Here is a 13,252-nt window from a genome sequence, read left to right as displayed (position 1 = left end):
AAGGCAGCTGGGAGTAGGGAGGGCATGCTTCTGTTATGGGCTAATTTTACCCAGTGTGTTTGCCTATAAGAACTTTTTAGCAGCCTTCATTTTGTAAGAGACAAGAATGGTCATAATTACTAATATAACATGGATGGGTTTTTAAAAAATATTTTTATTGATTTCAGAGAGGAAGGGAAAGGGAAGATAGAAATATCAATGATGAGAGGGAATCATTGATTGGCTGCCTGCATGGGTGGGTTTTGTAAGGTAGGTTGCTGTATAAATCCCAGGGAGTCATCGTAGTAAGTCATGATTTATAAAGTATTTGATCTTTCTTTAGTAGACATTTGGGCATTGTGCTCTGAGCCATGGATGCCATCGAGATGGTAATGACTCCCTTTCTTCAAAGAGCCTGTAATCCTAGCAGAAGAAAGCTGCTTGTGAAGTACCAAATGCCTCAGGAATGACGTAAGTTCATTACAATGAAAGTAAGGCCCAGGAAAGAACCATGGGTGTTTGGAGAGGGAGAGGCAGACAGGATCCTCATTGAAGAAGCGACTGACCCAGGCCTGACATGTGTGTAGAATCCCTGACTCCAGAAATGCAGAGCCTCCTGGGCCTGTGCTCTGTTGTTAGTACCTGGGTCACCAGAAATGTCCCTTCAAGGCTTTCCTGTGGTTCTGGCCAGTTGTGCCCTGTCTTTGGGAAGGACACAGTCCACTGTGATGTCTCTATGGCATTGTTTGTTAAACAAAGGAGCCGCTGGCATATAGACAAGTTGTGAAAACATTCATTTTATGTTTTCAGAGTTTGCTTTTTGCATGCCAAGCTTATTTGGAGATAGTTTGATTTTTACCCAAAGATTGTTTTCAAGGCCAATGGTGTTTTCTGACTGACTTCAGTAGGGTGGGGGATTGTCCCACTCAGATGATAGTGAAGTTACTGGGGCCCATTTTCTCTTAGCAAGACTCTTAAGATGCAGAATTTGTTGCCGAGGGTCCTTGGACCACACTTGAGTATCACTGATAGGTTTTGCTGCCTGTAGTTTTCACATTTGCCTTTAGATGTCCCCGTCCTCCATGAGATTTGCTCCGAGAGTTCAACCCATAGGAAATGTTAGCAGTTTATTGAAATTAGAGGCTGTCTAAAAACTGGATTCAATGTTTCTTTTTATCTTTAATTTTTTTATTGATTACAGAGAGGGAGAGAGAGAGAGAAACATCAATGATGAGAGATAATCATTGATTGGCCGCCTCCTGCACGCTCCACACTGGGGATCGAGCCTGCAACCCAGGCACGTGCCCTGATCTGGAATCGAACTGTGACCTCCTGGTTCATAGATGCTCAACCACTGAGCAACACTGGCCTGGCTCTTTTTCATTTTGATTCATTGTTTCTATGTGGTACTGACTCTGGTGAAAAAATGTTTAGCTCTATTCCTTTTAGAAAAGGAAATGTCTTCTTGAAATCAAGTTGCTTGTCCAAGAATTTGCCATCTACCTACTTTATTTCCCATGAAATGTAAAATTTAAATCAGAATATCTCAGAAATTACCAGTTAGTGCTACATGAAAGTTACAGTAAAGAGATTATTATTTCCAGTCTTAAAATTTGGATTAAAAAAAACACAGGTTAATTCTAATAATTTTATCACCATACATTCACATGTAAACTTCACTAGTACAAATAAAGCCATTCAGACTTGGAGTACTCATCCAGAGCCTCGTCCAGGGTGAGGCATATGTGATCATGAAAGATAACGTGTAATTGAATTTATCCCATTGATCTTCACCGCATCTCTATAAACTGGCTATTTTATCCCCATTTTATAGGTGAGGAAACTGAGGCACAGGTCAGTTAAGTAACACCCAAGGTCACATACAGAAAATGGTAGGGGCCAGTTAACCAGCATATTAGATTGTCATTCACACTCGAACATTTACTGAATGAGTTAATGTTTTCAATTTCTGAGGAAGTATAGCATGTTCCTTGGTAAGTGTCCCCTGAAGGGTTTCGTGAGCTGGACTTGTGGACTGGGCACTGTTCTCTGGAAGGTTTGGGTTCAATTTTGACATCACTCTGAGTGGCTAAGATGTACAATATACTTAGATAACAGTACTCTACAATCTGGCTCTGGTATCCTAACTAAGGTACTTGCCGATTTCTGAAAGCAGACCCGGTGAGCTGCTGAGGAAGGAGCAGAGACTGGGAGGAACAGGTGAATCGATTTGCTTGTGACGTCAGTGAGAGATGGCGCTAGGATTCACTTTACTGGCGGGAGAGTCCAACCTCAGAGCCACTGAGCCTAGGACAGTAGCCAAGTCCCCTGGACTCTAGACAGCAGTTTCTTAAGACAAGGTGGCTGTAGGCCAGTGAATTCAGTAAGTCAGGCGACAGAAAAATGCTTTCAGCTCTTCTGAAATCTAACGTGGCAGGATGCGCGTGGTATGGGAAAGGCGGCTGGGGAACGGCCCTCGGGTCTTTTGCCAGTGGTGTCAGAAGCTGCTCATGGTCACAAGCGCTTAAAAATTGCAAACATAGCCTCGGAAATTCCACAGTGCTGCTTTTTAATGAGACCTGATTACATCGACATGAGACCTTATGATTTCCCCATGACTCTGCGAGTTTCCAAAACCCACATCTCCAGATGGGAGCCCACAGCTTCCTCTCGCTTGTGCTGCTGCCCAGCTGAGGAAACCTGCTGGTGACGAGCTGCCATGTTCCTTTCCCTTCGTGGAGGAGCCAGGCCTCCCTCTCAGAGCCTCCTCTCCACGCAGCGGACCTAACCCAGCCTCTGGTGAGTGGGTGCTCCGGTTTCCTCTAACAGGTTGGCACCGGTGGGCACAGAGGGTGCCCACATTGGGTAGGCCTCCGTGGGCCCGCAGAGCTGCCAGAAAGTAATAGGGTGATGACGGGCCATTTCCACTTCACCCCTGTGGCCACAGTCAGCTCAGAGTAGGCCGCTGACTGGACGCCAGCCCCTGGGATGGGCGGCGCCCAGCCTAGGTTTCGGTGTGGGGCACCGCCTCGCCCCGGGTCACGTGGGGCTGCGGTTCCTGCGGCAACTCCAATCCCCAGCCGACCTGGATTCAGCCTCGGAAGGGAAGCTCCGGTGCCTGTGGATTCCCGCAGCCCGGACTGGACAAGCTGAGCGAGGCCTGGCGCGGAGCAGCGGGAGCTCAGCCGGATATGCCTCGCGGCCTGCGGAGCCAGCTCCGGCTCAGGGTCCTGCTGCTGCTGCTGCTGCTGCCGCCGCCGCCGCCACTGGCAGGCGCACTGGAGCTTCACGACCCGGCTGGGCCCGGAGAGGAGGCCGAGGAGCCCCGCTCAGGACAAGCCTGGCCGTCCCTCCCCTTCCGGGACCTGGGCAAGTGGGTGAGGGCGGCCGGCGCCCTCTCCAGGCGGTACTGGGCGCTCTTCAGCTGCCGTGTGTGGCCCAAGACCTGCTCGCTGGACAAGGAGGCCCCCGCGGGGGCCCTGGGTAAGACCCGGGGGTGAGATGTGCCCCAGCGTACCTGCCCGGGGCCAGCAGCCTCAGGACCACCGTGCAGGCACCTTAGCAGCCACCTTGACTCTGCTGCCCAGTCCCAGGAGGACCAGGAAGCCTCGCCCCTGCCACCCTCACCCCTGGTACAGCCGTCTTAGAGGATGGGCCTGGCTGTCCTCGTCTACCTGGCTGGTAGCTGACTCCTCCAGACAGCTCACTCCTTGATGGCTTAAAGTCCCGTTGGGCACACCCCAAGTCCCTTTTCCTCCTCTGTGGCTGACGGAGGTGGAGCCTGGGCCAGGAGTCCCAACCTGAGTTCTAGTTCCCATTCTGTCCCTGTCGTGGACCAGATGATCTCTGAGGCTTTTCCGGTCTCTGTTAACAATTCTAGATCTGGTAATAGTACTGTAATGGCGCTCTACACATCTTTAAAGATTTCTAATTTCCAGCGTATGGCCTTTGTTTTTGCTAATGCTGGGTATATTTAAATTAATATTTGGCAAAAGAGTGAGAGGCCTTTGGGTTTGGCTATGATCAGATTTGGAATCCAGAGCAAGTAGGAAGAATGATGATCACCAGCTGCCTGTCCCCAACTAGGTGGCCAGCTCCTCGCAGGCGGGCTCTGGGCTCCTTGCCACCCTGGCACAGTGCCTAGGGCATGTTTGTTTAGTCAACCGAGGCTTTCCTGGAGCTGCATCAATAGCAAAGCTAGAGGTGTGCACTCGTACCCAGGCACAAGGGAGGTCCAGGGAAGAGCAGCGAGAGGAAGGCTGTGGAGAGAGGGCAAAGGACTGGAAGAACCACGTGGGCAGGGAGGGCAGGCTCCCTGTGGGCCCCATGCTGTGTGTGTGTGTCTCACAGCCCCCCCTTTTCCAGGTTGGAGCCTTCCCCTGTTGGGCCAGCAGTACCTGGATATCCTGACCACGTGGTACTGCAGCTTCCGGGATTGCTGTGACCATGGGGACTGCAGGGTCTCCAACAACTTCACAGGTTGGACCTTGCATACCTCTAAGGGGATAGAGATCTGTGGGAAGGGGAGGCAGTTCAGGGGAATGGCTAAGGTATAGGGAACCTTTCCTCATCCTTCCCCCAGCTGGCAGCACTCTCCTGACCCCACCATGGCCCCCATCTCCAAACTCTGCAGCCTTATGGCTGAGAGGAGAAAGAGCCTACCAGAAGATTTTGCACACACTGCCAACTGGTGTCTACTAAATTGAGTTAAAATGAGTAAAATGAGAGTGTTCCATGAAATATATAGCGAGTTCTGAAACTTCCAGGTGGGAGTGACCACGAGCATGGGGTGTGAGGTTCCTCCTCCAGATAGGACTCTCCCAACCATTCTGGGGGTCTTCAGGGCCTTCAGAAAGGATGAATCCATTCTCTCCCTAAGTTCAATGGTGACTTCTCAAATTCTTCAGAAAATAGCCCTCGGATCCCTTCTGCTGCTACGTGTGCCCAGTGGCTTGTTCTGAGGCCAAAGTGATCCCACCTCAGTGATGTTCAAAGGTGTTCACTCTCTCGGCTGTTGCTGAGCCTGGTGGGGACTGCACTTGTGTGCACCTCTCACTGTGGCCTCCTCTTTCCTACCCCTAGGCCTACAATCGGACCTGAGTGTGCGACTGCACGGCCAGCATCTGGCCCAGGATCTGGTCCTGACAACAGTGAAGAGCTACTTGGAGCTGCCCCGGCCAGACAAGGCCCTGGCTCTGTCGTTCCACGGCTGGTCTGGCACAGGCAAGAACTTCGTGGCACGGCTGCTGGCAGAGAACCTGTACCGGGACGGGCTGAGGAGTGACTGTGTCAAGGTGTTCATCACCATGATCCACTTCCCTCACCCCCAGTATGTGGACCTGTACAAGGTGAGGCTGGGCAGTGCTGGGGCTGGAGTGAGGCTTGGACGGCCCGAGGCGCAGCCCTCTGTGCTGGGCGATGGGCCCTGGAGAAGCCTAGGTGTGGGGTTTGGGGGACAGGGTCCATTTCAACAGAACCTGTAACCCACAGAAACCTCTACTCCACACAGATGAGGCCCTGAACACGTGGACGACAGACATGTTCCACACCACTCGTCCCGAGCTGTCCCCTTCCCCGACAGACACGGAGCTTAAAAAGATTCCGCGTGTTAATTTTCTGTGATAGTAGTGGAAGTCACAGGAAAAGTGGAATACAGGAAGGCAAAGGCTTTATCATGACCTCCCCACGCACACAGGCAGTTAGCATTTTGGTGTGCTTCCTGCAAGCCTTTCCTTATGCTGTGTGATGTCACTGTCATTAGAGTGGAAAGTTGCAAATCCTGTTTTTTAAAAGAAGTCTCTCATATCATAAGTGATTACCCCCAACAAGTGGAAGGACAAAAATTGTCTTTGCTGCTCAATTTTGGGTTTCTTCAATTGAGATGCAGTATTTAAAGCAAGCTGGACAATGACCAAAACCCTACCGCAGCCTGACAGAGGTGAGTGTCTGTCTCTGGCTTTCAGGTCCAATATTTGGAATGCGGTAACCTGGGAAGATTAGGTAAGCATTTGAGGAGAGAGCGCCTGAGTCACTTGGCAGCTTCAGTGTGGCCTCGGAGGGCAGGCAGCTGGTCAGCCAGGCCTTCTCAGAAAACCTAGCTGACTTTGACTGTGGCTTCCTCACCATGAAAAATGACACGTACACACACACACTCAGGTCACAGGGCACTGAAGTCAGGATCCAGGAAGGCTAGAGGCAACAGTGAGTGTGGGCTCTGCTAAAACACCCCACCGTGGGGCAGAGCTGGCCCTAATCTGGTGAACCCCACAAAGTGGCATCTTTTCAACAGAGAACTATTCTTGCCTGAATGGGGAGCCCCAGTTCCAAGTAGGCCAAGTAGACCCAGATAGGTCCTTCCCAGGCTCCTCCCTGAGTTAGCCCAGTGGGCACTCTGTTCCAGGAAGTTCAAGATGGGACTGTGGCCGCCTCTGGCACTTGAGCTTGTCTCTACCTATGACCGTTGTATCAGAGCCTGATTCCCACCCCTTGGGGAGGATGAGTTGGCTGTTAGTTCTGGGACCTCTTCCTGGAGGGGAGGGAGCAGGGCCTGTTACCAAGGGCAGGCAAGGCCCTCACCTTCTCCCTCTCCCAGGCTAGCCCCACCTCCACCAGTTTGAATTTGGTAATTCCAGGGTAGAACCTAGCCCGAGGGAATCCACTGCAGGTGCTTCCCCAGGGTAAAAGGGGCCTCACCAGGGCCCTCCGGGCTGAATGTGCCTCCCAGGGGTCCCCAGCTGCTCCCTGTATTCTGTGCAGGAGCAGCTGACAGAACAGGTGAGGAAGACGCAGGAGCACTGCCACCAGACCCTGTTCATTTTTGATGAGGCTGAGAAGCTGCACCCAGGACTGCTGGAGGCCCTCGGGCCACATCTGGAACGCCAGGTCCTGGAGAACCACAGTGCTGAGTCCTCGAGAACCATCTTTCTTTTTCTCAGGTAAGGTCTGAGGAAAACCAGGAGGAAGAACCTCTGTCTGGGTGCTGTGTGTGCATAGAGGGCTTCTGTGCTCTCCTAGACTGCAGACCCTTTTCCACAGGGGAAACCAATACGACTGTAGTTGAGAACATAGAAACCTAGCTGCTTGGGGTGTCACCGCCCGGGGCGGGGGGGTAGCCTTAAGTCTCTGGCTCCTGCCCCGATTCTACCCCAGGGCACTTCTGAAGGACTGTGGTCCCCACCCCCCGCCACGGCCAGCTAAGTACAAACTCAGTCAGAGGACTGGCGTGGGGAAGAGCAGCTGCCTCTCATCTAGCCTCCCACATTGTTCTCAGGATGGTGGGATTCCCCAGACCCCCAGTCCACAATCCCACCAAGTACACAAGGGTTCACTTTTCTCCACATCCTCACCAGCATTTACCTCATCCTTTTGATAACAGCCGTCCTAACAGGTATGTGATGTCTCATTGTGCACTTCCCTGATGATTAGTGATGTTCAGCACCTTTTTGTGTACCCGTTGGCCATCAGTATATCCTCTTTGGAAAAATATCTATTCAGATCCTCTGCCCATTTTTTAATCTGCTTGTTTGGGATGTGTATTTTTTTGCTATTGAGTTATGTTCTCTATATATTTTGGATATTAACCCATCAGATATATGACTTACAAGTATTTTCTCCAATTCAGTAGGTTGCCTCTTCCTTTTGTTGGTTTCCTTTGTTGTACAGAAGCTTTTGAGTCTGATGTAGTCGCACTTATTTTTGCTTGTTTTTGTTTTTGGTGTCAGATCCCAAAAGACCATTAGGAAGACCAAGAAGCTTACCACCTAAGTTTTCTGCTAGGAATTTTAGAGCTTCAGATCTTACATTCAAGTATTTAATCCATTTCGAGTCCATTCTTGTGTGCGGTATAAGATGGTGGTCTAGTTTCCCATTAATTTATTCTTGGTTCCTTTGTCATATACTGACCATATACATGTGGGTTTGAGTTTTGTGTTCTATTCCATTGATCTATGGTCTGTTTTTATGCCAGTATCACTGTAACTTTGGAATATAGTTTGAAATGTAATTCATATACTGGGAATCCCCTCTTAGTAGGGCATTAAATTTTCAAGTCAGCAAATTAGTTCCAAATCAAGTACAAACTACCTTGGAAAATTCTTAATGTAGACCCAAAGGGTAGTTTCCTACTAACTCCAACATGGTGTGTTCTCTCCCCATCCTTGGAAAGTCTTTTTCTTCTCTGATCATGAGAGGAAGTCACTGGGATCATATGTTGAATGAGAAGTGCTCTGTCTCTCTCTATTTGCAAACCCACCACACAGGACCTTTCCTGTTTTGTGCTGTGCTCCAGGCTCTGGAAAAGGCTATGCTGAAAACAGGCTTAGAAAGCGACTTGTCCAACCTTATTTTATGGAGGCTCCAACTGGGAATGTACTGCCCAAGGTCTGTTAAAGTCTGGGTCCCTGTTGGCCCAACTGGAATGCTTCACAAGCCGCTTCTTGCACTCAGTGGAAGACAAACCAGTTGTTCCCTCCCCATGCTAGTACATGCTTGCTATGGGGATTTTCCCCAGCTTTAGGGTGCATACAGGTTTGGAGAGTGTGAAGGATGAGCTGTGAAGGGCAGGAGGCCGACCAAGGTGGTTTTAAGAGAAAAGCAGGTTTGCTGATATGATTGGCTCTGTGTTATTGACCACCTTCTGAGGCAGCCTGGAGGCTCCTTATGGCTTCTCCACCTAAGCCCTGCCAGGTGGTGGGCGTCCAGGGAACCCTCTGAACGCAGACACCAGTCCTTCGCCAATGGAAGGATTCTGGTGACCAGCTCGTGATTCTCTTTTGCTTTTGTAGAAATCCTTTGACTTTGTGCATAGCTTCTCCTTCCTCTCCCTTCACCTGAGCCAACTCTGCCTTGTGGCTGCAGCTGAGTGTTCCTCCACATGGGCTCGGCCCAGTTCTCAGCACCTGTGCCAGGATTTCTAAGGTGACCCTGCTGTATCTCTAAACAAATGTAAATGTTTGCCACTGTAGTATTTTGGTCTTGACACCCCCGCTCCATGCCCTTCCCCCGCCTCCCCCTCCAGTGACCCAGACAGACCATGAATGGTGGAGGCAGGGCAGGGAAAAGGCACCCTGTGGGCCTATGTGCCCTCAGGGAGGAGGATACCACACTGGTGGCAGGTGGGCCAGATACCACCACCCAAGGGCCAGCAAGGTTGCCACCCTTTAAACCTTGAAGGTTTCAGTTATTCAGTGATGGGTAGGGAAAGACAGTGTATTTAAATCTGTTAAAGAACTAAACTTCAATTGAGTAAATTTGAAGAGCTAATAGGCTTTATTAAGCTGTTCCTGAATCAGGCAGCATCCCATCTAGTCAACAGAGATGCTCTGAGAATCTGGACAACGAATGCTTTTTATAAGCAAAACTGGGCAGGACATGAAAGCTGGCAAAACAAAGGACTGTTTCTGGCAGGGCCAGCTTCCGTTGGTGATGGAAGAGGGCCTGTGACAGGTTACCTCATTGGTACTGACCAGAGAAGTCCAGGCTTGGTGCCATGGGGCTTTTAGCACAGTGACTCTGGTTTTTCTCTTTAACAAGTTTCTGGGCTTGATTTCTAGAATGTGTAAGGACTCCTCTATCTGAAAGAAAAACATAGCTGATTGAAACTTCTAGTTTGAGCAACTCACAGCAGTTTCATCCTGAAACATTTCCTAGAGCTGCTGTTGGAGGTAAGCTGGTGGTGGTTTTTCACCATCTGTGTGGAGTATGAAGGCAGAAGGAGGTGGTGCTTGAAACAGGACATGTAGGGTGTGGGGGCCTAGACTGCCTCAGCCCTCAGAGCCGAGTCTTCTGGGCCAGAACACTCACACTGCCTGCCTCCACCTATTCTACAAGCATGGAAGGCTCCAGGTGGCCACAGGCAGGACCTTGGAACTCCCGAGAGCAAAGGGACTGTCCACTTCTCACTGCAGCGGTAGAGAGGGACGTTCATGGCTGTTCTCTCTGCACTGTTGTCAGGAAAAGAAGAGAAAGGACTTGTACCCCAGTGAAGAAAAAAATGCATGTATGTTGACTGTAGAACCTAAGGAGGGTATCTTAAGTTGTCTACAAATGAGGATTCAGAGATGAGCGTTCTGGAAAGGCCTGTGGGGCTCTGAGGGCTGTTGAGATTACATTTTGCCCTACCCCAGAGCCAGGGCTAGTCTCTAGAGGTGACCGGTCCCTTCAGACCCTGTCAGCAGGTGACCTGGGAGGTTGAGGAAGGCAACCCCTGTCTAAAGTTGGTGCCAACGCAGCAGCTCCTAAGGACAAGGAGAGTGAACAGAGAAGGGGCCCAGGTTATGTCGTGGTGAGATGGCGGCTGCAGGACAAAACAGGAGGAGAAATCTGGAGGGAAGTGGAGACAAAACTATCCACTGAGCGCCTGCCATGTGCTATGCACGGTGGTCACAAACAGGCTAAGCTCCTGCTCTCCAGAAACTTCGTGTCAGGTAGATGGCTTCGGGCAGAAACGGGGAAGGCACTGGAATCTGTGCTCCTGGGGCCACGTACGCAAGTCCTACACATGCCCCCCTTGCCCTTGATGGGGCAATCTGTGGGCAGGTCTTATCTCAGCCGATGCAAGTGCAGCCACTTGCGTGTGCAGCGATGACCTCCCTGGCAGGCCTTGGGGCAGAAGCTTCCCTACGTGCAGCTGAACTTACGCAATGGGACAGGGACTCCCCTTGTTGCTGACAGGCCCGCCAGCTGGGCAAGGAGGCACTGGATCACTTGGCTAGATGGTCAGCTTACCTGCTAGGCATGGATGAAACCAGTCAGCTGCTTCTCTGTGCCCCAGAGCCTGGCACACAGGCCGCACTCAAACGAACAGACACTTGAGTTAATGTACCTGGGAGCTTCAGAGAGCCAGGCAGAGCTTCCTAGGGAGAGCCTGGCTGGTTTAGGAGCTGCAGGAGCCCGAAGGGAGGGAAGAGAGAGAGGCAGCCCTGCCAACTCCAGGTGTTCCGTCTCCTTCCCAGCGTCCCTGTTGGTGCCACTAAGATTTCTTCTCATCCTTTTTCTCCATATCCCTAACCCAGTCCTCTTTCCTGTGCTTCAGACCTGAAATTCTAGTTGCTTAATGATGACACAGGCACATGTCGCCATCCTTCTATATTCCACTTCCGTTAGGGCGAGGCAGCTCAAGGCAAACAGATGTTTTCTTTAATGACCTTTCTCACTCTCCCTCGAGTTGTGCCTCCTAAACTTCCCCTCCCTCTGAAGTTTTCTCCTACATTAGCACTTGCCACACTGTCCTGGAGTCACATACACATGGAAGTCAACGGAGAGAACCTCAGCACCCCCCTGGGCTCCCGGCACCCAGCAGTCTGTGTTTGTCAAAAGGGAGCAAGGCAGGGTGACAAGACCGGACAATGTCTCTTTTGTACAGACCTTTGCAGGAGGCGGCCCCAGACCTCAGCTTCTGTTCTTCCAGTGCAGTGGCCTCAGTGTCAAGCCATCCACTTGAAGCCTAAATAGAAAGATGAAACTGTTAACAAGCTCTTGTCTCTTTTAGTAACCTTGGAGGCAACATCATCAATGAGGTGGTCCTGGGTCTGCTGAAGGCTGGATGGTCCCGGGAAGATATCACGATGGAACACTTGGAGTCCGGCCTCCAGGCTGAGATTGTGGCGTCCACAGGTAACTGACTCCCACCGGGTACTCAGGACCACAGGACACACCTTGTAATCATCTCATCAACTTCAGGGAGGCACAAGAAAAATGCCAAGAAAGCTGCACTCCTTTTCTGAAAATGCTTTGAGAGCAGTTTGCCCTGGCCCTGGGGATACCGGCAGTGGCCTGTGGACCCTGGGGCTAGGCCTCCAGTCAGAGGGAAGGTGGCTCTACCTTCTGCCATGTCCCACTTCTGCCGCATCTGTGCACACATCCAGTGTCAGCCCAGGCACCCTTTCTAGAGCAGACAGTCCTCCTGGAGTGGCCCTGAGAGCAAGCCTTGCCCAGGCCTTAGGGTCAGGACACCTCACCCTCCAGCTGGATTCAGGTTCCCATGTAACTGTGGTCTTCATTTCAGACAGTGGCTTTGGCCACAGCCGCCTTGTGAAGGAAAACCTGATTGACTTCTTTGTCCCCTTCCTGCCACTGGAGTACCACCACGTGAGGCTGTGTGCACGTGATGCTTTCCTGAGCCAGGAGCTCCTGTATACAGAAGAGGCACTGGATGAAATTGCCAAGATGATGGTGTATGTCCCCAAAGAGGAACAAATCTTTTCTTCTCAGGGATGCAAATCTGTTTCCCAGAGAATTAACTATTTCCTGCCTTGAGAGCAAGATGAAAACTTGAAACTGCCTAACAGGACCCTGGCTGGGGTCAGTAGACGCCCAGCACTCACACACGTGGTGTATAAAAGGCCTTAAATCAGAAGCCAGAGCCACATTCCAAAATGTGGGCCAGGTGGCTGGGGAGCACCAGGTGGGAGAGAAACTCATCCCAGGGGCTTCTTAGCATCTCTGCTCTTGCCTGCAGCTGCTTGGACTTGGGTGTGAGGCCTGAGGCTGCAGGATTCTCAGTGACAGGAGGGAAAAGGAGGAGTTCTCTTACCTGTGGCGGGTGGGGCCGCCTTTCCGGTCGCTACTCTCAGAGGGAAGCTGAGCCACTTATATCTGTGAGCACAGCAGGGGAGAGCCTCGGGCTGGAAAAAAAAAAGGTACAGAATAATTTTTTAAAAAATCATGTCAGTGTAGGCTGAGATTTGTTCTGCAGGTTAAAAAAAATATTTTTAAAGTTAAGGGCCTTGACATCACTGTGCCATATGTAAATATTAAAATTTTCTATTTTGCTAAAACCTTCAGCCTACTTTCTTAGTAGGACCTAGTAATCCTGTTCACTCAGCAAAATTCCAGATGTCTGGTCTGCCGGTTTACTTCAACTTCGTACTGAAAAAGCTTCCTTCATATTGCTCTTCTGTAAGAAAATGTCGCTCCACGCTCCCAGCTTTGAAAAGGCATTTTTAAGGACTGAATGGCCACATGCACACTGTGCCCTGGACACAGAGGAGTGCTCACATTCCTCCCCCGCACACTTCGGAGTTACACGCAGGTCGCTGGGTTTGTCATCAAGTGTCGCCTCATTTAAAGCCCTCCCCAGCCTTCTCCCCGCGAGCCCAGGTGAAGCGACAGACCTTTCTCCCCCCACGGGACACTTCATAGTCCTCACTCACTCAAATAGCTGCCTCCTGGTTAGGGAGCACCCAGCCCGAGCCACAGCAGATCCCCAATAAACAGTCAAATAAAAAGTAAACTTGACCGAACTGCACCGGTTAGATGGGGCCGGTGTCTTCAC

General features: G+C 50.9%; 2 protein-coding genes across 3 annotated transcripts in view; one reads left to right on the top strand and one right to left on the bottom strand.

Moving 5' to 3' along the window:
- Positions 1-3,142: 3,142 nt before the first annotated feature.
- Positions 3,143-12,755, top strand: TOR3A (torsin family 3 member A). Of its 2 annotated transcripts, none has more exons than XM_036344448.1 (6): positions 3,143-3,462; positions 4,345-4,458; positions 5,062-5,327; positions 6,742-6,914; positions 11,468-11,592; positions 11,984-12,755. In XM_036344448.1, exons 1-6 carry the CDS (start codon positions 3,171-3,173, stop codon positions 12,232-12,234), a joined length of 1,221 nt encoding a protein of 406 aa, XP_036200341.1. In that variant the 5' UTR covers positions 3,143-3,170; the 3' UTR covers positions 12,235-12,755. The 2 variants fall into 2 exon arrangements, with proteins under 2 accessions (XP_036200341.1, XP_036200340.1); XM_036344447.1 differs by having other exon boundaries at positions 6,736-6,914.
- The window catches only part of ABL2 (ABL proto-oncogene 2, non-receptor tyrosine kinase), a 93,726-nt gene continuing 89,697 nt past the window's right edge, over positions 9,224-13,252 (bottom strand). Inside the window, exons 14-15 of the transcript XR_004973391.1 lie at positions 12,512-12,602; positions 9,224-11,422 (exon numbers count right to left, since the gene is read on the bottom strand). The gene's annotated coding sequence lies outside the window, so the exon portion shown is untranslated. The remainder of the gene's footprint in view (positions 11,423-12,511; positions 12,603-13,252) is intronic.

This window comes from Myotis myotis, unplaced genomic scaffold (genome assembly GCF_014108235.1).
Source record: "Myotis myotis isolate mMyoMyo1 unplaced genomic scaffold, mMyoMyo1.p scaffold_m19_p_18, whole genome shotgun sequence".
Lineage (NCBI taxonomy): Eukaryota > Metazoa > Chordata > Mammalia > Chiroptera > Vespertilionidae > Myotis > Myotis myotis.
Note: the sequence above shows the minus strand (reverse complement) of the source record. Positions and strands in the feature narration are given on the sequence as shown.